This window comes from Myripristis murdjan, chromosome 11 (assembly GCF_902150065.1).
Source record: "Myripristis murdjan chromosome 11, fMyrMur1.1, whole genome shotgun sequence".
In the NCBI taxonomy this organism is placed as follows: Eukaryota; Metazoa; Chordata; class Actinopteri; order Holocentriformes; family Holocentridae; genus Myripristis; species Myripristis murdjan.
In genome coordinates, this window is record NC_043990.1 from 14,219,478 (window position 1) to 14,247,059 (window position 27,582).

At 40.5% G+C, this 27,582-nt stretch overlaps 1 protein-coding gene across 4 annotated transcripts in view; it reads right to left on the reverse strand.

The window, feature by feature from the left end:
• Window positions 1-27,582, reverse strand: part of akap9 (A kinase (PRKA) anchor protein 9) — a 75,771-nt gene that overhangs the window by 28,494 nt on the left and 19,695 nt on the right. For all 4 annotated transcript variants that reach the window (XM_030063613.1, XM_030063611.1, XM_030063614.1 and 1 more), the window contains 17 exons: window positions 26,858-27,013; window positions 26,471-26,668; window positions 23,425-26,331; window positions 21,808-21,888; window positions 20,770-20,917; window positions 20,445-20,515; window positions 20,139-20,265; window positions 19,842-19,939; window positions 19,650-19,755; window positions 18,878-19,112; window positions 15,373-15,433; window positions 13,871-14,242; window positions 12,866-13,138; window positions 10,351-10,472; window positions 9,746-9,957; window positions 7,472-7,689; window positions 2,394-2,556 (listed from right to left, as the gene is read on the reverse strand). In XM_030063613.1, coding sequence (XP_029919473.1) covers window positions 2,394-2,556; window positions 7,472-7,689; window positions 9,746-9,957; window positions 10,351-10,472; window positions 12,866-13,138; window positions 13,871-14,242; window positions 15,373-15,433; window positions 18,878-19,112; window positions 19,650-19,755; window positions 19,842-19,939; window positions 20,139-20,265; window positions 20,445-20,515; window positions 20,770-20,917; window positions 21,808-21,888; window positions 23,425-26,331; window positions 26,471-26,668; window positions 26,858-27,013 — 5,548 coding nt within the window. The remainder of the gene's footprint in view (window positions 1-2,393; window positions 2,557-7,471; window positions 7,690-9,745; window positions 9,958-10,350; window positions 10,473-12,865; window positions 13,139-13,870; window positions 14,243-15,372; window positions 15,434-18,877; window positions 19,113-19,649; window positions 19,756-19,841; window positions 19,940-20,138; window positions 20,266-20,444; window positions 20,516-20,769; window positions 20,918-21,807; window positions 21,889-23,424; window positions 26,332-26,470; window positions 26,669-26,857; window positions 27,014-27,582) is intronic.

Here is a 27,582-nt window from a genome sequence, read left to right on the forward strand (position 1 = left end):
TTCTTAAGTACCTTTTACAAAGATTTCTTTGGATCTGAGATCTCTTACATCAAAGGTGCAACCACAGTCCTTCAACCTATTTCATTGAAAATAGTAAAAGTCAGGGAATTCCTAATGAAATTAGGTAGATTTTAGCCCTTATATCATTTGGATCATGGGGATTATCTAGGCCGGAGAGGTAAGAAAACACAGCAGCAGGTACTGGGAGTTGACTCCTCAATTAATCAAAGGGGATCCTGACCAATTTTTCAAATCTCAAAAGGTGTTTTGTCTCGATGTCAGAAAAGAAGAGGTCTGATGATTCCTAAACATAATGTTAGCCATCTGTGGTAAAAAGCCTGGCACAAAGTTACAAAACACACACTCATGTTTGCTGGCAAACCCCTCAGTAAACAAGTCTATGAGGAGTTCTTAACTTGTGAAGCCTATTCAACAGTGAATTTAATTCAACAAAACACAGCTAAAGAATTCACATGTCCACACAGGATGAGGGCATTATCGACCACTTAGTCATGCATCTTGGCCTCTAGTGTTTTCTTCTTCTCCACTTCTAACATGATACAAGCAGACTTGCCTTACTCTTTAGTGTTTTCAGTGACATCTAATAGTTTCTGTCAGTCATTGAGGAGGATCTTCTTCCAGGGTGAGCCGTCTCTTTAGTTAATTCAAAACCAGTTTTAAACAGCCGCACCCTGAGCTATTATCTGTGGGTCATCCAGACAAAAGGAGAATCATTTCTGTCCTCAGTGGCACTGACTCACTAGCATGGGAGATGTCAAACACAATATGTAACATGCCCAGATGCAGCATGTGAATTATGTAACACTGATTAATGTAAACACAATTTTACTTTTATAGATGACTGGCGTGTCCACTAGGGCTGGGAGATATGATAAAATCAAACATCACATTATCTTCGACCAAGGAGGCTGATATTATTCTTGTGACAATACTGAATGGATGATTATTGGTACACACAAGAGATTTTCCATAAATGATTATTAGTAATGTAAATATGATGACCAAGCATGAGGAGGCCAATAATAGAAAAGCTACAACAGTCTAAGAACTTCATAAAATTGCATCCCTTTTCTGTAACGCAGCATTTAAACTCAGTAAAAGACAACACACTTGCCATATCACAATCTAGCAAACTAATCTCTTATCGATATAATATCAATATATCGTTCAGACCTAGTGTTCACAGTGTAGAATTTAGCAGATATTCACAATAACATTATTCTTTTTTTGTTGTTTTTTTTAAATGGATTACTTTGTAAAGCAACAGATGACAAGTGATTAACCTTTCTTTATGACAGCAAATATTTGACATGCTTCAACACCCCTATCATATTGCAGGAAGAAAACAAACATCATACCAGGATACTTCAAGAAAAATAATCCTACTGTGAGCAGAACTGGCTATAAACCTACCATCGTTCAGTATGTCCAACGACTCAGTGTCTCTTAGACCAAAAGAAAAGATTGCTGTATTTAAAGCTCGTTAAGTTGTGTGAGAAACCAAAACAAAATCTAGTGGACTGTGTTTGGCTTGCGTGAAAACGGATGTGGTTGTGCCAGTCACCTCTATTTGACCAGCTGTCTTTGACATGGATGGGACATCAGATTTAGCCACTCCCAACAAAATCTGCCAAGATCCCTAAACTGTGCTAAAAGGGGCAAAATCAGCCACCATCACACTGCCATTACATTGACTCTGAGGTTTAACGGCTTTAAGGTGTTCCCCAGTTCTTACAAAAACACCTTCAAATCCATGGAGAACATCTGCAACTACAAAACCTCACACTCTGATTGTCAGTAAAGTTCACACCTACTAAGATGCTTAAACACAAAAACAGAAACAGACTCAAAAAACAAAAACAAAAAACATTTGTTGTTGCATTTGTTGTCTTCCACCACAGATGCACTCACACTCATCCACTCTCCCTTGCAAACAGCTGATCCCATCACTCCCCTTAACAACCCCATCCCCCAAACACACACTCTCCCTGTACTTCCATGTGCCTTTTTTGCTGCGGTGTTTTCTCTTCTATGTTATCACCTTGACACACAGACACACTTTAAAAAACAGATCATCAATTAAGGTTTGTGTCACTGACTGAGGGCAAATCATGAACATTCAGTTATGCAATTCCTCCAATTATGGAAGAAAGTAAGAAAAAGATGTGCTGGTGCTGTGAGGACTTCCTGACATTCATCAAAATCAGTATTAATTAAAATAACACAAATCAAGCGGCATGTCAGAGAAACTCACTGAAGTCAAGTCAAACCGCCTAATTTCTAGGTAGTACGAGCAGACATTTTCAGAACAGATTTTACATGATTTAAAAAAAAAAAAACAAAAAAAAAAAACATTATGCAGAAACACTCACCCTCGGCTCGGTGAAGTTCCAGAGCCAGCTGCTCCCGAGCCCGACCCTCCTCAGCTAACCTCTCCTGCAGCTCCTCCTGCTTCTGCAGCAGTTCCCCCATCTCCTGGTTGTGGCGGAAGGATTCCCGCATCAGCTCAGTCTGGGTCACCCGGGCATGTTCAAGCTGAGAGGGCACAGAGATCAGCAGGTGTGAGACGGAGGATGTTAGGAGGAGAATCGATTCCGGTATCAAATCATCTCTGAAATGAATATAATAATATAAACCTTTGCCTTGAACATTTTTTTGTCAGATTCAAATGACTTTGTTATGTGGAATCAGCCGCTGGTGAACTAAATCTTGTATAATGTTTGCTAAAAGCCAGGGGTAATACAGAAGAATAAAGCTGCACTTGATTCACCTTTAGGGCACAGAAGAAAGGCAAGGGAAATCAAAGTTTGTTCACTATTGCAAGCTTTCCAACAGATATTCACAGAGTTATTACCAAGAAGATTTGAGTCCAATGCCATTTCATATAATCCATTAAAAAGGTTTATAGCATCATGATGCATTACTGACGCAAGAAAAAAAAGTTTTGAGTTATAGTTAATCAACTGACCCACTGAGAACAGCATCAATTATTCTACTCTACGAAGGCAAACTGAAGCACCTCTCTTGGTGTTTTATATGTATATACATTACTGTGGATACTGGTAAGGTGAATGCTATTCTATCCAATTCTATACCACCAAAGCATAATTCCAACTTATGTACACTTGTTTTATAAATGATAAGTGATGGGAGCTTGTAAAAGATTAGCAAAATGAGGCGGAGTAGAAATGGCATTCAAATATGGGCTGAAATACTGAGATGCTGATAATACATTTCTGTTACAGCACTGTTGTCAGGTGACAGCAGGCAGCTTGTTCTCGTGGAACTGATGTGACGTTGTCGTAATGCAATAAAGCGCTCATGGAGTTCATCTAGGCATTCATACCACAAGTACCTAGAAAGAAGATTTCCATATCTCCCTGACCAAAGGTTACAGCGTATCATACAGGCAACCAGGAAATGGTAACATGACCCTGACATCCAAACGTCAAATAATCTTTCACTTTATGGTACGGATGATCCAAAGAAGAGACGCTGAACATCTATGTAGAAAACTATATTTTAAAGCATATATAGCACATACATGTATGGACCTAGACTATACACAGGCGGTGTAGACCTGTACTGGTGAAATACCAAACAACTGACAATGCCCACAATCCATCTGATATACAGCATTGTAATGTGGAAAAAGAGATTTGAAACACCCCAAAAATCAATTAAAAAACATTCCATCTATTTGGCTAGCCATAGCTGTAAGTTAATTTGTGCCCAACACGACAGAGCTGTGGTCAGCCAAGCATGAACTTACTGTGTAAGGAGGAGTGGGCAGGGAGATTTTGGAGATGACCTTAAGAAGGTGACCGTTGGCCCTGTGGTTGACATGCGAGATCTGAGTCTGTACCACAACGGCGTTTTTCTCATTTAAGGTGGTGCAGAAGGGAAACGGTCGGGGAAGGGGCACACGAGATTCCACCTCGTACACATCCTGGTCTTCCCCTTCCACCCACAGGCTGCTCTGCAAGCTGGAATTCCAATAGGAACGGTAGGAATCCATGGTAAAGGATGATACCGGGATCAACTGCCCAACTCGTTTCCTTATGGCAGAGTTTCTTTTCCTGAGTCATCAAAAGGAGCTTCCATCTGCCATCACGGCTGAGGCTGAATTGATCGAGGCATCCAACGGCAAATGACAACAAGCTCCAATGGGAAAAAAAAAAAGCAGTGAGCAACGCTGTGTGGGTAGCTCCAAGCAACAGTTTCTACGTGTTTGCCGTGCGCACAGCTAGAGTAAACAACATTTGGAGACAGCGAAATTCACGTCATCTCTATCACATGCTGCCTGGCAGAGGTAGAACAAGTCCCGGGTAAATATTGAGCCGAGAAACCATCTGACATCCGTGAGAAGTTTTATGGCTTGTGGAGGAAAGGAGAAAGTGCGCTCCCAAAAAAATGTCATCCTCGGCAGCAGGTGGAAATTAAATTCGGCTTGAAGGGCATTCTTGAGCATGATCGAGGGAGGTGAGTAAACAAAAAGGCAAACATTTCTTCTCTTGCTGTTCTCTCTGAAGATCTCTTGCTCTCTTGCAGTGCAGTTTGTGACCTTGTTCTTTCTGAACACAGCAACACAACATGCCTCTCAGTGGAGCTCACACCCCCACGTCTGCTCTAGCTCACTCATTCACTCTCCCCCACTCTCTCTCTCTCTCTCTCTCTCTCTCTGGAGGTTCACTAACAATGCTGTGCCACCGTAGCAACCATGACCTGCAGGGAAGCCTCCCAGGGGCCCCCCTTAATTGTTTTGTCCAAGCAGGCAGCCAACCAAGGGTGAAATGACAGCAGCCGGCTCCAGGTTTCTCCTCACTCCTTTTCACGTACTTCCAGGTTTGCTGTCAGTGTCTCTTCAAAGTGCGCTTGCTCCTTGCCCATAACATAAAATTACTCTTACTCATTCCAGCACTCTCTTCTTTTAACCATCAAAGTGTCCTATATTTTACTATTCTCCTCTCTTTTTCACCCTCTCTCACTTTCCTTACCTTGGGCAACTTCCTGTCATTCTGTTGCACTCACTCACTGCCTCTGCACATACTCAAAAACATTAAATCCCAGAGTTGCGGGGTTTTCTTTTCCAGCTCAGACGCCTGAATTTCTCCCTGACTTCCTGTACTAATCGAATTGAGCAGGATTGTGTTCAGCAAAAGTGGGAGGGACGCAGGTGTGGCTTCAACCCTTGAGGCCAGTGAGCCAGGTAGGTTTGCAAATAGATAATACACTCCCTCTCTCTCACACACACACACATAACCACACATAACACACACCCTTTTCACGAGAGCTTGTCAGACCGGATCCACTTTCTATGTTAGGCGCAAAAGACCTGATTAAGGCATTCCAACATGCTTCCTCGCGGTGCCTCCTCTTGTCTCGCATGCCAACCATCAAACTTACCGCACATGAACGATTTCCCCGTCTTACTGACTGATAATGGCAGGTTATTGAGCAAACACCTTCCCCAGGCAAATAATTTACAACACCAGGGCAACAAAGGACACTTAACATTCCTGACCCAGTCATTACAGTAATGTCTATTCACAAGGCTGTTTTACAGGCAAGACACAGTGATCTAGCACTGCTCCCTGACAAGACTAATGCACACTGCATCGACAGGGGCAGGAAAATCATTTCACTAACCATTAGAGGATTTGTTGATTGCAAGTTTATTGCATTGTAACTGTGTAGTAGGGAGAGATATACATGGCATAGCACATAGCGTGTAGTGCCCTCATTAAAAAAAAATGTGTAATGTTTATTGTTAATTGTCAATGTAAACCTGTATGTAAATATGTTATAGTAAAGTCAGGCTACATATAGAATGCTTATCTTCCTTCTTTCATTATGTTCATGTTGTATTTTTAGCACGTGTTGAGATGTAATCAAAATTCCCTCACATAAGGCTGTGACATGTGACACTGTGGTATGAAAATAGGCAGGGTAGGGTATATGAATTATGGTACATAACAATTTCATTTTATTAATCATTTCATTTCATTAAATATTTCATGCTCTATTATCCAAAGCAAATACGTTTTAAGGGATAACCATGAGTCTCACATGCTCAAGGAAAGGGCATATAGGATGTGGAGTACACTGATAAATACAATAAGATGTTGGTGTGTATCATTAAAAACCCAAATATGCAAGAAATAGAATAAGATTCAACCGTGTTTTCATATGTCACATGCAACAAACATCCACTCAGCAATTTTAATAGATGCTGGAGCATCTCTTGTGCTTGGCCTGAAATTGAGTTTACGCTATTTTTAGATAACCAAGATAAAACCCATTTCAGCGTGAGTAATGCTTGATTGTGAGCCCAGGGGAAGATGTGCTGTGCAGTGGTTACAGTAATTCATTCAGTGGCCTGGTTAAAGCAGGCCTCCCCTGTCTCTGGCCTGTCATTGGACACAGAAGCCATACTACGTGGACACCCTGAGGGGGGTGGCGTTGTTCTGCCCAACTGGATTAGGATTGGCTGGCTGGACAGACAAAAGCCCCATGTAAATACAGCTTGTATCTATAGGCAACCACTGGGAATGAGACAGCTCTTTTGTGTGTGAATTCTAGACAGGCCAACTTTGTTGCAAGCCAAATTCTGCAGTCTCATCCCCATTATGCCTCCATGAACAGACTTAGAAAGCTATAGGGGGTTGGCAATGTTTTGTGTGGGCGTTTAAATGTTTAAACAAAGCTGCTACATGTGTCGCTAGATTTTTCCGTTCACTGGTAACTTCCAGGCACAAACACACTTGTGTAGAAACACCACAGGACTTTGTGTGAAGAATATTCAGGCCTAACTAGTTCTGAAACAATTAGCCGGTTAATTGATAAGTCAAATGACAGAATATTAACTGATTATAAATTTGATAATCAAATAATGATTTTAGTCATTCAGTCAAGTAAAAATAAAGAACATTTGCTAGGACAGTTTTACAAATGGTGCTGTTTGCTTGGTTTTCTCCATTTCATAACATTATAAAATGAAAACTGGTCATTTATAATGAACATTTACCATTATTTTGACATTTGATAAAATATCAAAATGATTAATGAAATGATTAATCAAAAAAAAAAAAAATAGATTAATTAAGTAATTATAAGTAGCAGGCACCATGCCTCAGTCTGTTTGGAGACCACTGTTATTTAGCAAATGAGTATAAAAATATCTTGCATCATAACTCACCTAAAATCCAATTTTTAAGTAGAGCATGATTAGTTGTTTACTGATAATTGGCAACAATAAAATATCAGCATAGTTTACCTTGTTAGGTTTGACATTTTCTGAGAAAAACTAGCAGGAGGTGAAATATGCGGTAAGACAAGGAAATGACAAGAGTGTTAGCCAACCTTTTCAGTGCTGTGACTGGGAGGGGAAAGTTGAAAGAGAGATTGTGCACAGACCCCAGAAGTTCAGCTGACCCCATTTGGTCCCTACCTGGTTGTTGGTCTCAGTGATGGCCATCAACATCCTCTCCAAAGCCGCCTGAAGGCGGCAGCTGATGCCCATTAGATACTCCTCATTCTGCAGCTGTGTCTCCACCCCCAGCAGCAGGCTGTCCATCATCTGCTGAGACATGTCCAGGCCCTCATCGGCCTCTGTCTCCCTGGACCACTCACTCACATCTGTGCCAGCCTCACTGCCCTGGCAACTTCCTGTGCAGGGAAAGACAGCAGGAATATTTTATTCATATAATACACTCACAAGCACACTAACTTTTTTGCATTTGAAATAATCAAATGCAAAAAGGTGAAATGTTGCTTGTACGGTGTTAAGCAGAAAAATCAATTTAACCAGAACTCTTTGAACACACAACTCTCATGTGAAAAAAAAAAAAAAAACACTGCTCTTTCAACCTATAGAAACAGAAAGTTGGCATAAGGCACTATGCTAGTCACAATTGCACTCCGCCTTTGGCTTTTGTTCATATGTCAGAAGATAATTAACAAGATTCCAAGCAATGCTAGAAATGCGTTCATATGGTTAGGGTGTAGGTCGGGGTCATCATCAGGTTTAAATGCGAACATTAATCTCATCAAACTGTGCCCTAAAGTCAGTTTACATGACCCCATTCTCATTCAGCTATCTAGCCATGTGACCTGTATATTCACATTCTCACAGGACAGTCACTATGAAAAGTGGCAGTGGAAGTCAAAAATATTCTGGATTACAGTTCTGATTAAATTATAGCACTTCCATATTAAGACAATGCGGACATGTCGAAATAGTAGCTAGAGCAGTGGGTCTTTTGAAATGTAGAGGCAGGTCAAGTTTTTATACTGGTTGCATTATACATGGTTCCTTCATATTTTCAATTTTACATATTCAGTCTTTTCTCGAGCCTTGGTGTTTTAATTTGGCTGTTATGCTGATAGGTGCTTGGCCATGTGACCTTAACAAAATGTCATCACCCTAAAACTAAAGGTCATTCTTCTTTACAACAAACATCATGATATGTAAAACAACAGTGAGTCCAGAACTCCATAAAAAAAAAAGAAGTCATACGCAACCCAACATGGAAAAGCAGGCATACAGTGTGAGATACTTTTCAAAAAATACTTATCTTTGCAATCAGTGTTTTAAACTGTTATCCCATTAAAGACATCATTTTGTTTGAATGATTCCCTACTGAATTAAAAAAGTTTTTCGTATCAAAATGCATAAGTTTGTAAAAGATATTAGTCTCTTGCATTCAGGGCATTTGGCCACATTTGTGTATTAAACTCCCCCCTCCCAGACAGACACACGCACACACGCACACACGCACAGACGCACACACACACACACACACACACAACTCCTCCAGGGCCCTTTATGTTATGAACCTAACCAGCTACGCTACTGCTAAAAATGAAGCAAGGGTAACATGCTACATTTTGAGTTTCATACTGAGTTATAAATATCTAGAATTTGCTTTATATTTTATATATGTCTATATCTCTACCTACCTACTTATCTATCTATCATATATATATAGAGATATTTGTAAGTCAAAAAACATCCAGTAAATCCCTTTTGTAGCACAACAAAATGCATGACGTCAAGGGGTTCACAGTCTTTGATCATCATTGATTGCTATATGGTCAACAGTATTTGTTGCCTGCCTGCTTCTCTGTGATGGTTTGTGGCAGCCTGACTTTCCAGTGACACTGAGTATCAACAGTCTATAAAAACTAATCTGATGCAGTACACAAAAATCAGTTTTGGCTTGGCAGGGTGGAAAACTTCTGACACAGGTCTTTTGGCTTTCCTTAAAACCTCTCCCAAAACTAAAATGTGTGAGAGATATTAAACAGTTTATGGCAGTAACCTTGTCAATGTCAAGGCACTATGCAGTATAAACTATAGTTTAGTGATTAGTATAAGACCTAAAACTTTCTAGTCTTTAGTTACCACAGAGTCACCATTGTCAACAGTAATGAACCATGCAAATTAGACAAGGCCATCAGGACAGGTGACACAATGTGGATAGCTAATGTCAGTCCAACTGAAATGGTATGATACATAAAAAGCATAGTAGTTTTAGAGCCAGACATTGAGGCACTGTGCTGCTTCAAGCACATGACGGCAGACATAGTCCTAGTTGGTAGGTTTTGTGTCTGTTCTGTGGTGTAACTCCGGAAAATTACATCAAATTCTGAGACATGAGCAAGTTATTGATGTTTAGTGTTTCATACCAGTTACTCTCTACTGAACAATGATGTGACTTGCCTGCAGCATATGGTCTGAGGGACTCTGAGCTAACTCTCTGCCAGGCTGCTTGCTGTGCGGCGGAGTTGGGTGGCACAGCCTGCCGCCCTCCGCTGGAAGCCTCACGCAGACTCTCCACGTGGAGGCCCATGGTCTCCTCTGCTGCCGCCGTGGTTTTCAGGATGTCGACCAGCACCTGGCAAAGCCTCTCGTTGGCTTTACGTAGGGCGTTTCTGAGGAGGGGACGTGAAAAGCTGGTTGAGAACTTTAATACAATTAAGGAGAAGAGCATCTTACATATAATATCAGTGTTATTCATGGAAGAAATATATGTTGCTTTAAGAGACTGCTTGAAGTAATCCCAGGAGAAATTTGTTTCAACTTTTATAAATAATAATTATAAATATCGACATTAGAGATGTAGGCCTAACTTTGGCTGCAACTAGAAACCATTATCGACATTTTCATAACATTCAACAGTGAAAACACTAACAAAGATACATGCGGTTAGTATGAACGGCCAACTCAATCAATAGCTGTACATATTAATATTATCCTTTTAAAAACAGAGCTTATTTTTGAATTCCTTTCATTGACAAATGATAATATATAATTGCTGTTTTTACCTTTCAGTCAAGACATCTGAATTGGAGTCCACTTCATCTTGTGATGAAAATTTGCTTCGGTCTGGCCCCATTAGGTCCTTCTCTTCCCCAACTCTTTGCCCCTCGTCTCCCTTCTTTAACACCTGGACGGGCAGGAGAGAGAAAACAGACAGCAGCCCCGTCATTTGAACACGTAGTTTAATTTAAAAAAAAAAAAAAATCCTGAAAACACAAGGCAGCAAGGGACCGCGTGGCTCCGTGTGTGACCATTTGTACAAGTGGATTCAACTGAGGCACAGCAAGGGACACACAGACACACCACTCTTTTACAAGCACACAGACAACAAACACACACATACACACTTCAAACTCCCTTAGAGCCCAGAGAAACACTAGTATCTTTGTGCTGCTATGGCAACAGGTGCACCTGAGTCAAAGACACTGGTGGAGGAGGCAACGGCAACTCCCCCTTTTGGGAAAGAGGCAGAAATGCAGCCTGCCTCTCCAGACAGAATATCAATTCATTCCTAAAGACACTGCAGTGTGTGGAGACCAAAGATAAATAGAGACTGGTACCAGTTTCAGTCAAAAGAATCATGTCTTTAGAGCGATGACAGCAAACACTGAATGTCACTTGATGTTCCCGACGTCAGCCAACAACATGAAGTATTTTCTCCAAAGCAAAATTATTTTACACAAATCAAACTTCTAGGCTGAATTTTAATATTACTTTGTGTACTTAATTGACTTAAATTTATTCCACAATAATGGGCTGAATAAAAAAGCCTGTTTAGTTGTTCAGCCGGATCAACACTAACATAAAAAGAAGGAATCACTTTAATAAAGACACAGAACACCTGTATATTCAATAATGACATGGCACAAACAAACACAGTGGACAGACAGATAGATTCGTCTTGTGATTGAAAAACTCATTTATCTTAACATTAAGGGTGAATAGCTTCTATCAGACATGCAGAGGGTTGAGAGACAATTTTTTCTGACATCTTTAAAATTCATTTGAACCAACTGAGAAGAGCTTTAATGAAGTAACATTAGCGAAACACCATTACCAAGAGTGTGTTAGAACGATTCGTCATACGAAGAACACTGAACCCGACAGCCACTGTTCTCACTGCTGGTAATGCCTAATCATGCAATTAATGTCTAGTGAAAAGCCTAGCTGGCCACGGGATTAGGTCTGCAAGGCATGAGAGTGCCTTTGCAAAGAATCACAGTCACATGAGGAAATGTAAGACTCCATCCACAGCACAGTACTGTCTGCACAGTAGCTGGAGGAGAAATTATATGTAAAAGCTTCTGAAACTTAAACAGCTTTCTTTGCAAACCATGTCAAAATGTTTTCATCTTTATGGGAAACTGAGAAAACTATTTGCTGATTGATTTTGATTGAGGCATGTATAATTATTGGAAAAAAATAAGTCAATACACGTCCTTTTTATCAGTGTGTGTCTTTAAGTATACATTTTTCTGAGACATGGTGTAATGGTTGTTTTGCTAATTCAAAGAAATCCTGTGGTTGAAGGTTTTGAAATAAGACAAATCAATTAGAAATGCCAACAGGCTGGTTTTGCATTCTAAGGTCGAGATCACACTCTATTCATACTACACTGATGTTGTGGCTTAAATAAAAATGATGCTGCAATTTTTTTTTTCCCACAGGGATGCCCTTGGTCAAAAGCAGTGAAGTGAAAAGCACTGAATGAAAATGCTTTTTATCAATCGCAGTATTTCAACAAGTATTTTCTTTGGCACCTTGATTCACAGATCAAATTAATTACCCAAGAAAAATTCAAAACAATTTACGTTTTAGTTTAAACAGTTAGCTAATATCAGCTTTAAAAGTAATAACAGAATTGGTCCAATATTATTTTTGCTGTTGATATTTGGCTGATTGTAAAAATTGGAACTATGTCCCTTTTAACTGTGTTAATTAATTGTGTTACTTTAAAACTGCAATTGACTAAAACTGAACCTGATTTGCATCTGCAGAAAATGTGATGTTAAAATAAACACTGCAATTTAACCTTACTGTTATCTAAAGCTGAAGTAAGTATAGCTGGGATCCTTCAGAAGAAATTATTATGTAATTATTAAAAACATTTTAAGTATTAGTATCTCAACTTTAACCATAACTTTGACCCAATCAGCAACAATTATGGGGCAAAATTAGAATTACTGTCCAAATAAAAGCACCACAGATGTATTAGAATTACAGGGGAAACACTGGCATGCTTACAAGAATACATACCGGTATTGTCTTGGTATTAGATGTTATGGGAGGACACCAGATATTGGTATTGATCTCATAAAATCATACTGGTGCATTTCTAGTAATAAATGTATGCAAGAATAAAATGCTTGCAATGTCTGCATCAGAACACAATGCATTGGCAATCGAATGATGCAGCAGAAATAGATTGTCTCCTTTGAAATGGATGAAATTTCACCAGATTGTAACACATTTAACACATCAGCTGTATCCTGGTGTAACAGGTGAACCAGCTGCACTGACCTGCTCAGCTTCTGATTGAGTTTTCAGAAGCTGCTCCTTTAACTTGAGGACCTCAGCAGTTCTCTCTCTGAGCTCCTTCTCCAAATTCTCCCTCTCCTCTTCCCCCGGCCAGAAGCTCATAGTGAGAGAAGGTGTGGGGGTTGTCTCCTCCATTTCCACTTCCACTTCTGCCTCTGACTGGGTCTGCATGGATGAGGTAGTCTGGCAGGCACACTTTTTAATTCGGGCCAGCTCAGTCTGCTGGGCGAACTCCACTGACATCTGAACGATGGCCTGTCAGAAAATTTGGAGCCAAAGATTTAACCTGGTACGTACACATCCGAGAGTACTATTTTATTATAAAAAAAAAAAAATCAAAGTTTTTTGGGTAACAATAAGAGGAGAATGCTCCAAGCAAAGAATTGTCCATCCTGCTGTGATAAAAAGAGCAATATTAAGTAAATTCCTTCAACCTTGCTGCTCATCGGAGTTGCCTCAGCGCTGCTGTCACTGATTTGATAATTGGCCCCTTCCAGGATTGTATTACACAGTTATCACTGGAGTGGGACATCGCTTTAGTTGCTAATAAGTAGTCTACACAGCCAGTACTGGTTATTAAACTAATAATTGGCTTTATTAGTAAAAATATATCAATACTGTATGTGATGATGCAACAGAAACACATAATATATTGCTTTTGCTTAAAAATAGAATGAATTAATAAACGAATCTAACACAACAATCCTAAAACATTACTTAATTATAATGCCCAAGTTGTATCAAAGGAAACTGTACTGACCAAGTCTATATTGAAACATAATTTTTTCTTTTACTTTTTCCAAGATAAATAAAGATCAGTTTAATCAATTCATACTCATAATGTAATGCTCTGCCACTACCAGTTTCACTGATTCTCATTAGACAAGTGATTCGAATTTGCACGAAACCATAATGTGAATGCAACTTAATGCAAATTGCTAACAGCTGTTCTGTATAATATCAGTCCTACACAGCATCTTTACCCACCTTAGCAACCTCCTCCTCCACCTTCTTCCAGTGTTGTTTCTCCTCTAGTACGACTTGGCCCCCTGCCCCGGGGCCCTCGATGGAGCGTCCCGCCCCGTTGATACCGTTGAGGTCCTGCTCAACCTTCGTCAGTGCTGCCTTGTCTTGTCCTTCCTCGTGACGTTGCTCTCCTCTCCTGTCCTGATCCCTCTCTTCTCTCAGTCTCTTCAGCTCACTGCTGTGCTGGTCCTTGAGAGCAGCCACTTCCTGGGAATACTTGAGGTAGAGCGCTTTCCTCAGCGTCTGCAGCTGCTCTGTCAGGCCCATGGACCTGGCAGGCCAGCCCAACTCCGCTTCTGCACCTACCTCTGACCCTTCCTCCTCACCAAACTGCTGCTCGGAGAGAACAATCCAGAGGAGAGGAGAGGAGAGGAGGAGGAGGGGGAGGAGGAGGAAGAGGAGGTCAGAGAGGAGGGGACGGCAAGGGAGAGGGAAGATGTGGAGACGCATATGAGTATAAATGAAGAAAAAAAAACAAATTGCAGTACAAAGATAAAAAAAAAAAAATCAAAGATTTCTAGATAAGAAGAAACCCACAAGCTGAGATAAGAGCAGACCGGAGAAAGTCAAAATAAAGCAGAGCACAAGACATGAAGTTAAGGAAAAACAGAGTTCCTAGGAGCTGTTCCTAAAATAAACACCTCCTAAGTGGCTTGTCATATAGCTCATCCCACCCACTCTTTGACTAGTAATAAACACACCATTCTGTTCTCTGCAACCCCCAGGGATGATAAAAGGATAAAGAGATGCCTTGCATCAAACTGGAACCACACTTTTCTGCTAACACACTACCACTCTGTGTGGTGCTGAATCCCTGTCTTGTCTGTGGCTCATCATTCAGCCTCTGCAGTACCACTGGCTTCATGCCTTCATCACACTTATTTTCAACTTTTCCAAACCAAACAAACTATTGCACCCTACTTTAGTCTATATCATACGATTTGTTTCCCATTCTCAACCTTCCTCTGCATCTCTACAATCCATCACTGATTCTGAGTGAGGACACAAGAGCCATGAGTGCACATCAGCTGCAGGACTTTGGAGGAGGGCAGAGTGACACACTAAGAGAGGATGGAAGCTGGAGTGATGGTGAGTGAGAGATTACTTAAATGGAGCATGGTTCACTCACGCAAGACAGAGTCCTCCTTTCATGCAGCCGCCGAGTCCATAGTAAGTACGCTCGGTTCACCAGTAACACGCTACACTGGAAGATTATGTAACGTCTTACGCTTTTAACATGTTCCGTCAGACGTAGGACCATTTCAAACTGTGGCTTCTGGAGCAAAGCCAGGAATTTAGGGCAGGTTTTAGCCTAAAGGCTCCAAGTGTCCCCCCCAAAATCCTACCTCCCTCCCCTTCACTGTCACAGCATCTTAATGCATGTACACGTTTCAGTCTGTAGTGGGATGTGATGATTTTGACAATCGAAGATTTAGATACGGATAAGAAAGTAGGAGCCAAACCTTTAGCTGCTCTCTGTGCTCTTCCACCGTCTCCGAGCCGGACAGAGGAACACTGGACAGGCTGAAAGACCAAACTGGATGTCAAAAGAAATGCTCCAAAACGATCAATGAGCTTTCATGTTTTCTCTCCTCATAAGTTTTTTTTTTTTTTTTTTCCCCCCCACATTTCAACAGCCTTCTTTATACAAAAGCCAAAAATAGTTTCTTAGATCAGGCCTTGTTTCCCAGTTACATTGTCTTAAAATTTAAATTCTACAACAGAAATCTGAATAATACTACCATAATATCCCCTTTCTTTTTAAACAAGCTGTGAATGGCAAATAATAGCAAATTATGTAACCAGAGTAAACTTTTCTCTATAACAATACAGCCATCACCTCCAATTTTTCAGCAAAACCTCTTACTGAGACATTAAGTTTGGAGTGGAAAGATATTTTAAGTCATTAATTTCCAGTTGTGAATAACTGAGTGATAAGATTAATAAGTTATACAACAAAACATAATTACCTTGTCATGTTGCATGTGAAATGCAACGATTATCTTAAGTGAATTTGATAACAAGTGTGTGGATGTCATATTAAAATCTGTTTAAGCAGCTATGCGCATCAAACTTCATTGTGATTAAACTAAATGTGACTTCTTTTGTCGCGTAGGCTACATGCCATTCACTTTCATTGAACTCCAAACAATATCAAAAAAAATTTTCCAAGAGGGCAAAGTAAGTGTAATAATATAATCCATGGAGCTCCTGCATCTACAAAATTGTTAGGCTTTAGCATTAAAAATACTGTTTTGTGAATGAATACTAGTTCCTATCCAAATGGATTTGAAACATGTTTGAGTAGTGCCATGAAGGCGGGTCATAATATCATACAGAAATGGAGGAAATATAAATTAACAGTGAACACAAAGTAAAACAATAAATCCAAAAAGCAATTGCTATACAGAAAGCCAATAGAAATGCTGGCATACAGCAAAGACACTATGCTTCAAAATTCAGAATTTGAACGTCGGCAAAAGTGAATTAATAAGACTGCAGTGATGTTCACAGATATATTGAAACTAGCCTATATGTGATTTGATTCCATGTTTTTATGCACTGTCGTAAAAAGGGAACCTGATGCTTCATTTGATAGGACAGTGTCCCAGGCCAAAATTAGGCACAAGGCAATCCAAGTTAAGAACTTGTGTGGCAGTGATAAACACAGTTGTGAAGGCAGTTGCAAAGAAAAACAGTAGAGGGCGGTAGCATCATTGTTTATAACCCTTAAACACTGACAGGGTCTGGCTTTTGGAGTGTAAGACATTAATTATCATATGTGCAAAAAATGAGAGGTGTAAGAGATATGCGTGGGCTTCCTATTGCATCTGCAATATTACAAAAACAGATGATACAAAGAATTGAGAACTAAACCCCTGATATTTTTTTTTTTTTTGCCATTTCTGCACTACATTGCATCATAAATTTAACTGAATGAGGTTTCTGTTCAGCTAAAGTTCATGATTAAGAGAGATCCCATTCATCTCCTGTCCTATTCAACACGTCAATGATTCATTTCCTTCAGGAAGCCATCTGGAGTGGTTGAAACCTTATTTTTACAGGTTAGTAGGTTAGCAACAGGAGTCGAACAATGCTTTTAAAGCACCTGGTAAATATTTTATCGGCTAAGGCTTTGTTGTTCGCAGAAGTGGTGTGAGCTAGTTTCCAAATGCTTCATGGCTTGTGCAGATCAATTAACTTTTAACAGTTCGAACTGATTCCCTACGACAGATTACGTACGGTGGTTAAACCTGCTATCATCATTCTTCTGACAGACTTGCTGTAATGTGTAAACTGAGGTATTAAAATGCAGCTCGTCAAAGAGATTAAACCGATTCAATTCTGTGATCAAATTCCAGCGACTTAATGTGTAAGTGTACAATTTCACATGTTAAATATCCTGACGGTGAGCAATGATCAAAGGAAACTTAAGCATCACTCACAATTATAGAGGATGCAATGGTGACAGAGGAACACAGAAATTAAATCCTCTCAAGTAAGATAATGGAATGAGGTGATAGCTGTCTTGTTGCCAATCTCCAGGAAAGGCAGGAAAGAGACAGATTATCCCAGAAGGATCTGTATCTGCGTTTTAGACTAACCTTCACTAGAAGAAAGGGACAACATCATATTCCTTGCTTATTTTAGCACCTGCAGTGAGTTTGTTTTATTTATTATTTAAGTGGCTTGTCTGAGTCTGTTAGACAATCCTGGTTAGACAAGTAACAACAATTTGAGCTCAGTTCATCAAGAACTCCTCTGACAAAAAGGAGAAATAGTAGGGAGTTGCTAAATACCCATAACTGATTTGACAGTATTTGAGTAGGGGACAAATAAATAAATACATGAATAAACAACCAACTAAATAATTAAATAAAAACTGCAACAATGACATATTTTACCACCATACTTTCTGTAACTTGTCTGATCATTTTATATTCTTGACAAACTGCTATCAAGCTAAAATGAACCACCAGAACTTTGTATACGTCTTAATTGGAAACGCTCACCCAGTGTGGCATGCCGGTCTGTCTAAGAAATGTTAATTAAAATATTATGCTTCAGAGTGCACGTTAAGTAAACCATCTTTCACTTGGTGTTCACAGAAAGGAGGAGGAAAAAGTATTTGGGCTATTTGAGCACACATTTCTAATGAGTAGCAGAACATTTTAACGGTTTGAGTTGAAGGCACTTGTGATGGTTCCTGCCCAACCATTAATACACTCTTAGAGTTTATCATGTGTTTTGGAAAAATGTAGTTTCTTATCCTAATTTGGTTAATGAGGACCACTAACACTGCTACTACACTACTACTACTGCGGCAAGTACTATATATGCTACTATTATTTCTGCTGTTCTTGCTATTAGTACTCCAACCTCTTGGCATTAGGTTTTGGTATTGGTAGCACTATGGCTATTAGCACTACAACTGCACTGGTACCTGGTGGGCATAGAAACACACCTGAGTAAACATGCAGGTACATGTTTATTCAGGAATATTTGCCTACACTGCGCTTTTGTGTTTCCATGACGTTCCATGGTGAAATTTTTTAAAATTTCCACGACATTTTTTTTCCTTGACAACAATGTTAAGCACACTTCAGATTCTGGTTTTATTAAACCTCGTTATTGTTTTAGGGAGGTGAGCATAACATGAACACAATGTAAAATAAATGCTATGCCTAGTGAATAACTACTTACTGACATTTTTTTAATAATTAAGGCTGAAAAAAATTCCATGATATTCCATAGCTTGTCCTAAGAATTTATTTAATTCCCTGACTTTACCTGGCTGGGATAAACAATTTAAAAAATCCATGACTTCTTTGAAATTCCATGACCAGTGGGAACTCTGCACATACGGTATATTTTGTATGTAATTTGTTTTACATGGTTTTAATGGAAAACAGTGAAAGTGAAATTCATGCATTCACGTGACATGGTGTGTTTTTCCAGCATCATCACCTGAACTGGGTTTGAGTGCCTGTGACCTCCTGCAGACGCCGCCCCAGCATGATGAGCTCGGTAGCGTAGCGCTCCTCGGTCTCTGCAGCCTGCTGCTGGTAATAAGCTCTGAGATGTTCCACCTCCTGTCTGTGCCGTTCCTCCAGCTGCTGCTGCTTCTCCTGCGCCTCGGCCTTCAGCCTCTGTAGGTCCCCGGGAAGAGAGCTGGACGGCGTGCCAGCCTGCTCCTCCGGATCTAGCCAAAACAGAGGTGAAATGTTAAACTCAATATGCTATTAAGTGGAATAAAATAAAAGAGTCTACAACCTTCCTTTTGGGGAAACAAGGTCACTGAAGTGGCAAAGAATATTAAAATATAGTAAGGAGTGAGCATATACAGAGTAGTGAAGGCGATACAACAAACAATAAAATAACATATTAAGGATAAAAAAAAATAATGACAGTGCCTTCTTTGAATGATTTACAAATTAGCAAATGCTTGCAGTTTACATATTGACAATTTACAGCATATACACATCATGATTTCTCTCTTTGTAGTTGCCCACAGATAAAATGTGCAATAGACACACCAGCATGTTCTCAAAATGCACATGTGTGCACCATGGCAGCCATCAATCAGGTTTAACAGTGACCACAACTATGTGGGGCAGCAGCAGAAGTACAGGGTCTGCCGCTGACTGGTACACAATATTAAATTAAACCTATCAAAGCCAGTTGTCATTTGATTTGAACTTTGCTGAGCGGGGAATCAAGAGTGCAAGTCCATATTTACCTTTGCATGTCGAGGGGCTTTGACTGACAACCTGCATACGTAGGTTAGAGATCTCCTTCTCACTGCTAGTCTTCAGGTCATCGTATGCCATCTGCATTGCCATTATCTAGGAAACCAATAATAATAAGTATGTATTTATCTGATTAAAATAATTCCTCTCTGAAACATGGACTGAGATCTGCAAAACTTCACCTTATTCCCATCAGCCCTCAGCAGAGCCTGAAGCTGCGACAGCCTATCATGTTCCTGCTCAATCCTCTCCTTCACCTGCTGAAGTTCCCTGCATAGCTCTACAGTAAGACAAAACAACAGCTTTTCCAGATTGGCTGACATTTTGACAATGCACTTTGTAATAGTAAAACGAATGGCATGTTGGCCCACCGTACTGGTTTCACTAAGAATCTGTGGAGTCACATGAGTTATTATCAGTAATATTTGTTGTATAATAGAGTTTTATTCCTTATAAAAAGATATTATGTATTCATTCACCTCTGGCCTCAGAGACAGAGGTGGAATCACTGGTTTCTTGTCTTTCCACTGAAGTGGCCAGTGAACCCTCCACAGCGACCTGACCAACACTCTCCAAGAACTCTTCACCAAAAATCCTCTTAAAAGACTGAAGGAGAAGTGAGAACAAACTTACAAGTGAAGGTTTGATAAAAACAAAAACAAAACAAAAAAAAAAACATGTACAGATCAGTTTATAAACCTTGTGGTAATGCAAATTAACAAAATCCAGTGACATCTACACAGCTTGAGACATTAAAACAATAATTATTTAGCTGAAATAATTACCAGTATTAGCCTGTTGCATTCCTCTGACACAGCTTGCACCACATTCTGGTATTTAAAGATCTTTGGCTCATCTGAGAAAAACAGGCAGAAGATTGCATAACAATTGTTGAACATAAATACTTCTAACAGCTTCTAACATCAAATATAGCCACGCACAGCCACACAAGCATGACGATATTGCTGGATACAAAATTATTCTTTTTTTTAATCAATTTACAATAGCAGCTTTATGAATGATGGACCAAAAGCAGCTCAGAGGGAACCACTGCCTTGCGACAAATGCAGATGCACACAAAGGCTAACATCCAACTCCATATTTACTCACCTCGGCTGCTGTGCTCTCTCAAGTGCTGCACCTCCAGCTCCAGAGAGTGTGTGCGGGTGTCCGTGTGCTCTTGGAGCAGCTCGATCTGGGCAGCATGGATCTGAGACAGACTGATGAGCTGTGCTTCAAGCTGGAGTCTGCACTCACCCTAACAACAGGAAGAAGTTATCATCCAATCAACATGGCTGGAATGGACCATTGGGCAAAAAGCCTTTTCATTTTTTCAGTTAATCTTTCCATGTGTGGAAAAGGTTGATTTTAAGTAATAGCAATAACACGTATAATAATAATATTTAGGTTAATTAACACAAACTGCATAATGCAACATAAAATCCATTTGCCTGCTCATGGGAGATTAATTATTTGATAACATTATTCCACCAATCCTATTTCTAAAACACAGCAAAGGCATAAGCCATCTGTGCTTTAGCAGAACATGAGAGGCCTGCTATTACCAGTTCTATAATGAAGCACCGAGGCAAAATGGGGCTTGTTTCTTTCTTACTCATCACATGCATTAGCATGAATTTGTTATGGCTACACAACTAGAAAATTGTGATTTTGCTACCTTTGATGCAAGACCTATTGAGTGCACTCTACATTTTAATTAGAGGCTGCATTCAAGCTGCTTTATTATGGTACAATTTCCCCATCTGTACCTGCATACTGCACTGCATGATCCATTCAAATCTGTTAGCACTCAGATGTGGCTGCTTAAAGCATGCAGATAAAAGACGAGCAATGCCTAACTAATAAATAAAAATGGTGTTTTCTGCCACTGCTACGTGGAAGAAACACTGAAATACAGCATGAATCATTTCTATTATGAAAATTACAGAAATGTATCAAGAAAATGATCATCTTTAGATTCCAGCCCTGCTAAAGACACAATTACAGCAACTTCTGCTCATGCAACAGTATTCAGTTCTAGGTTGGGGCTCCTACTGATTGACCTTTACACCCCAACGCATGATGTATCAAAGACTAAGACTCAGCAATGAAAAGCACAGGCAGGATGTGAGCTTGAGTGACATTTACATGGTCAGCAGTTTCTCCCTCATCCTTTGCGCCCAGCCGCACAACAGGCTCCATTTGTTGCTCCACGCCATGTCTTCTCACCTAATAAGCAAGCAGGAGATAAATACTGTGCTTACAATTGTATCAAATGTGATGCCAGTGAAAACACGGACAATTAAGATGCTGATGGAAAGAAATACATTCAGCACAGTTGATGGATCACTTCCTGAGAAGGAGCAGACAGTAACTTTGTATTAAGTGTAAGTGATGGTTGATAATGCATTTTGCAATCAACGTATTCTGAACCATAAATCTAATATGCCAATTCTATTTTCAACCCCATGGGGACCATGTTTATTAGGCCACTGTATCACTTTTATAAAGGGTTGGCCAGCAAATATGTCTGGCTACATACATCACCTCAATAAAACCTTGGCTTTATGTTGTCGTGCTGAGTGCACAAACGTGTGAAAGATTCATACAGAAGATTAAATATTCTCCTTTAAGGAAAATGTGTGTTATCCATGCCAAGCACTTGGAGAAGTCGTTTTCAAATGGCTGGGAGCTAGATATACATCTATTTTTAAAAATGCTTCAGCATATCTTTGACTGTTTGGCCGAGATTCAGTGATGATGCTAAAACGTGATACTGGTCCATGTCTAGTGTTCCGAGTCAGGAGGTGCAAAAACAACATGGAACACTGATGTGAAATGTCAGACAGACACTGTTCAGTATCTTTTGCCTTGTCCTATTGAGGCACAGCCTTGAGCATAGAGATGGTAGATACAAAGGGGTGACTGGAGAAAAATGGTTTCTCACCTCACACCCCTTACTCCCTGCAGGATGGAAAGAAACTACATTGTACACATTTCTATGTGATGATAATGCTTCACAGCTGTAAAAAGATGGGTGATTTTTTTTTACCCCCTTTTCAAAACCAACATTGTATTCACTATGAAGACTTGCAGCATCAAACAAAAGCAGATTATAAATATTGTACAGTGATGTGAAACAGTGTCCTTTTAATGGTGAAGAAACTGACTGTATGTATATTCACATATAGTGTTGATACTTCACAATTATGTGCAGGCTGTACTGAACATGATTTTTTCTCTTTTACAGTAATGCTCCCACTCAATCCCCACTTCACATCAATGGGTGCTCTGCATAAACAGAAAAAACATATGTATATCTCATGACCCAACAGGCTGACTGTGCTACTCAATGCTACTTTTGAGAGCAGACCTGCAGACACTAAGGCAATTTGCAATCAAGACCATTAGCCACTAGAGAAAAAACATTCCAGTGCTAAAATGTCTCAGTCATATTCAGTCCAAAGATAAAGCCTTATCTAGGCTACGAATGTGATCTACAGATTTGTATAAAGACCAAATGTTGATTAATAACTAATAACAATGCTGCAAATCACAGCATTGATAGTAAATGTGATAAATTTCAGGGTGCAGTTTTAACTACCCTCACTAATCATGTACACCCCTCCTAGCACTGTTGGGTTCTTGAAAAGCCTCTTAACAGCTCAGTCAAAAATGTAATTTAATCAGACTTACGACTGACAGAGAAAAGGCAGTGGGCCATTTTAGCTGAGAGTGCTGCAGTAGATGTTTTTGAGTGCCTACCCATTTGTTAATGTAGTCTCTGCCTCCGTCTCCTTGGTACCCGTCAGTGGAGTCCTCCTCACTGGCCCTCTGTTCTGAACACGATGTAACCTGGCTCTCCATCTGAGGCTGCACCTCCTGCTCTGCGACACTTGTAGATTTCTCTTCTTCCACCACCGTCTCCTCCTCCTCCTCCTCCCTTTGTCTTACTTCTCTGCTGTCTGCTGCCAGTTTGCGCTCTTGTTTCGACCTCTGCCGCCTCTTGCGCCTGCTTGACCCTGAGGCTGTGGGTTTCTGCGGGGAGAATCGTCCTTCAACAGGTCCCTCCCCTGAGGACTGGACCGCTGCTGGAGATGGAGTCTGCGAAAGCCTGTGGACCTCCATGGCATGCCGAATGCTGTCTCTCTCAGTTTCAGCTGCCTGTAACAGGGACTGGAGAGTCTCTATCTCCCCTTGCAGAGATTGAATCTGAAAGTGATGATCCTCTACAGAACAAACTGAGGCAACAGTCTGCTCTCCTTGCTGGAGCTCAGCCTTGCTCTGCGAGTCTTGCCCTCTAAGCTGCTCTCTCTTCACGTCTCGCTCTCTTACCAGTTCTTTTCTCAAGCTTTCATTTTGGGCAATGACCTCCTTGTTTTCTTGTCTCACTTGCATCAGCTCTCCCTCCAGTTTTCCCAATCTGTTCTCTGTAAACGTCAGCTGCTCTGTAACTTCAGAAAGCCTCCCAGCTAAGCTTTCTTTCTCACTCAAAGCAACATTGAGCTTCTCCATTAATTCAGTAGTATCTTTTTCTATCACAGTTTTACCGTCTGTGTGTGTGTCCTCCATTTTGATATCTATGCTGCTCTCCTCCAACTCCCGAATCTGTGACTGGAGGCTTGCAATTTTTGCCTCAAACACAAGAGTCTCCTTGAGTGACCTCTCTTCTAACTGAGCCTTTGCTTCAATAAGGCATGTGTACTCCTCTTTAAGCTCCTGATAGTTCACCTCAAAGTTCTTTTCAGCAAAAGAGAAAGTAGTCCTCTGCTTTTCGACTTTCTCATTCAGCTCAACAACTTGTTGCTCTATTTGATTTTTCTCTGCCGTGAGGGACTCAATTTTATTACTGTATGACTCTAACTGCCCTTTCAAAGCATTGCTGGAATCCATCAACATCTCCTTTTCCGCTTCCTGCTCCTTCCATTTGCTCTCCCAACACACTTCTTTCTCTTTTCCTTCGTCTTCTAGCACCTTGATCTTCATCAGTAAAGTCTGAATTTCCTTCTCCATTCTAACTCGTTCATCACCTCCTTTTCTCAGCTCCTCTACTTCCATCTGAAGCTCTTGGAGCTGCTGGACGAGCTCATCTGCTTTGGAGCTTTCCAAAGCTTGCTTCAGATCTTCTTTCAGTGCAAGTATTTGGTGTAAAAGCTCATCCCGCTCTGTGGCAAAACTTTCCTTCTCTCTCTGTGACAAAGACAGTTCTTCCTCATAACCAATACGCAGCTCTTCTAAGGCTCTCTCGTGTTTGTTAGAGGCTTCATTGAGGAGGTTTTCTGTGTTGAGGAAGCTCTCCCTCTGCAGGTCTTCCCTGAGATGGGTGAGTTCTTCCTCATGGCTAAAGAGAAGCTGCGTCCTCAGTCTTTCCAGCTCAGCTTCTTGTGACTCAGCCATGCGGTCCAGCACAGCATCCTTCTCCCGTTCAAGCATATCCAATTTGATCTTGTAGTTTGTTATCTCTGACTCGTGTTTGGCCTCTGCCTCTTGTGCAGCTTCCTCAGCAGCAGCCAGCTCACCCTTCAGATTGTCAATAGTGTCCTGAAGGTGCTGCAGTTCACCTTGTTGGCTTTCCTGAGAGATGAGACTGCGGGAGGCCTGCTCCACTTTATCTTCAGCAGAATGGAGCTCTTGGAGAAGGTTCTCAACCTTGGCCTGCAGGCTGAGTTTCTCTTGAACAACTTGGCTCAGCTCATGTTTGGCTTTACTGTGCATTGTTTGGGACTCCTCTAGTGTCTCCTGAAGCTCTCTAATCTTGATGTTGAATGCCTCCACTTCAACAGTGCTAACAGTGGTAGTCTGAGATGGCTGTTGGGCTTTTAGCAGGTCAATTTCAGCACCATATTGCTGGATCAATCGCTCCACTTCTGCTTTATGTTGTAAAATAATCTCCTGTTTCATCTGGACAATTTGCTGGCCATACATCTCATCTAGCTCTGCCCTGAGAATATCAAGCTTCCGGACAGATTCCTCTTCCATTCGTTGGAGAGTGTCACTCTCTGACAGGCTGCCCTGGTGACAACGTTTTTGCAGGTCTTCTACAGTGCCCATGAGCTGCATGATTTCCTTAGATGACATTCGCTCCTTCTGTTTGGACGCTGCAAGTTCACCCTTGCAGTTTTCCAACTCTTTTCGCTCTTTCTCAAAATCCAACCTACAACTCTCCAATTCACATTTGCAGTTTTCTAACTCACACTTGCTGCTTTCCAACTCATCCAGGCATTTTTCAAGTTCCAGTACCTTTGAAGCCATTTGCTGGTGGAGGTCATTCAGGCGTTTCTCAGAGGACTCCAGCTCATCCTCAAGCTGGGTAAGAGAGCATTCACGTTCTGAAATTACTCTCTCTTGCTCTGCAATGATGAGGTCTTTATCATCTGCCTTTTCTATAACGATTTCTTCTGCAGTCCTACCCACCTGGATAAGTTCCTCCCTAAGCATGCTCAATGACCGCTCATGTTCTGTAATTACCGCAGTTTGCTCCATAATGAGCAGATTTTTCTCTTTTAGTGTTTGTGCAAATGATTCCTCTGCTGCTCTGCCTTTCCGTGTAAGCTCCGCTCTTAATTCTGTCAGGGACTGTTCATGACCTGAAATAATTCGTTCATGTTCAGCGATCAGCAGGTCTTTTTCATTTATCCTTTGTGCAAATGATTCTTCTGATCTTCTCCCTGACTAAAAAGAGAAGGATACCTTAGAAATACAGGAACAGCGCTGACAAAATTGAGAATATTTTAATAATCAAATTCAGATGGACAGATACGTAAAAGACTCAAATAACAATCTAGCAAACCTACACCAGGAAACCACTCACCATTTCCATCTCACTGAGCTTGTGCTGGAGCTGGCTGATCTGCAGAAGTTGCTCACTGCTCCTTTCCTGGTACTTTTTGAGCTCAATGCTAATTTCCTCCTGCTGCTGTTGGTACTGGACAAGCTGCTGCCTCGCCTGCAGAAGATCTGCTGCTGTGCTGCTGTGGCTGGTGTTTCTCAGCGTCTCCCCTGCCTGCAGCTGTTATTGTCAATCATTACAGCAAAAGTCAAATTTTGGAAAAATAATGTGCTATTTTTAACACGAGAGGGTTCGCCCACACAGAATAATAAATGATTTGGTATATGACTGGCTATGGCAAAATAAAATAATATAGATGAGATTAAATGGCATAGAAGTCTAGATTGGAGAAAATTTAAGATCCCCCACCTGCTGAAACTGAATATGTAGTTTCTGGCTTTGTTCTGTCATCTCCAAGAATTCTCTCATGATCTCATCTTTCTCTTCGCGAGCCTGCTGGAGATTAGCAGTCAGCTGGGTGATGATGCCGTCTCGTTGCTTCAGAGCAGCCTCAAAGTCCTGCAGCTATAGGAGCATAATGTAGTTAAGTAAACTTAACTATACACAGTCAGTGCATTAATACTGAGATAATGCAGAGGGGAGGAAGAGAGAGCAATTATCCTGAGGGAAAGACATCTTGAAAACCACAGTGGAAAGAAGGCTTTATTGGAAAACTTGATCAAAGGTTTTATAAAACAGCAAAGAAAGGAATAATTACTAAAGGGCTATGGATAACAGATAATGATGAGAAAGAAATAGGATTTTTCAGATCCCATCTTTACTCAGAATAAAGGTCCATTCTGATCCAATATTTACAAAGGACATAAATATTTACAAACAAATAAAATTACATTAACAACTGATACTTCGGTGGGCAACCACAGTACAGCAGGTGTAGCTATAATTAGATTCCAGACTGGGATTTAAATTTATGGTAATCATCAACTCAAGTCTAGCTGAATCATAAACAGAGATTCTGAGCTGCAGGCTTATTTGCAAGGTATATGCAATATTATCTTCTCAAAGAACTGCATTTCACACGTAATGCCTATATTTTTGTTTTTGCTATTTAATATGTGTACAACATTTTGGTT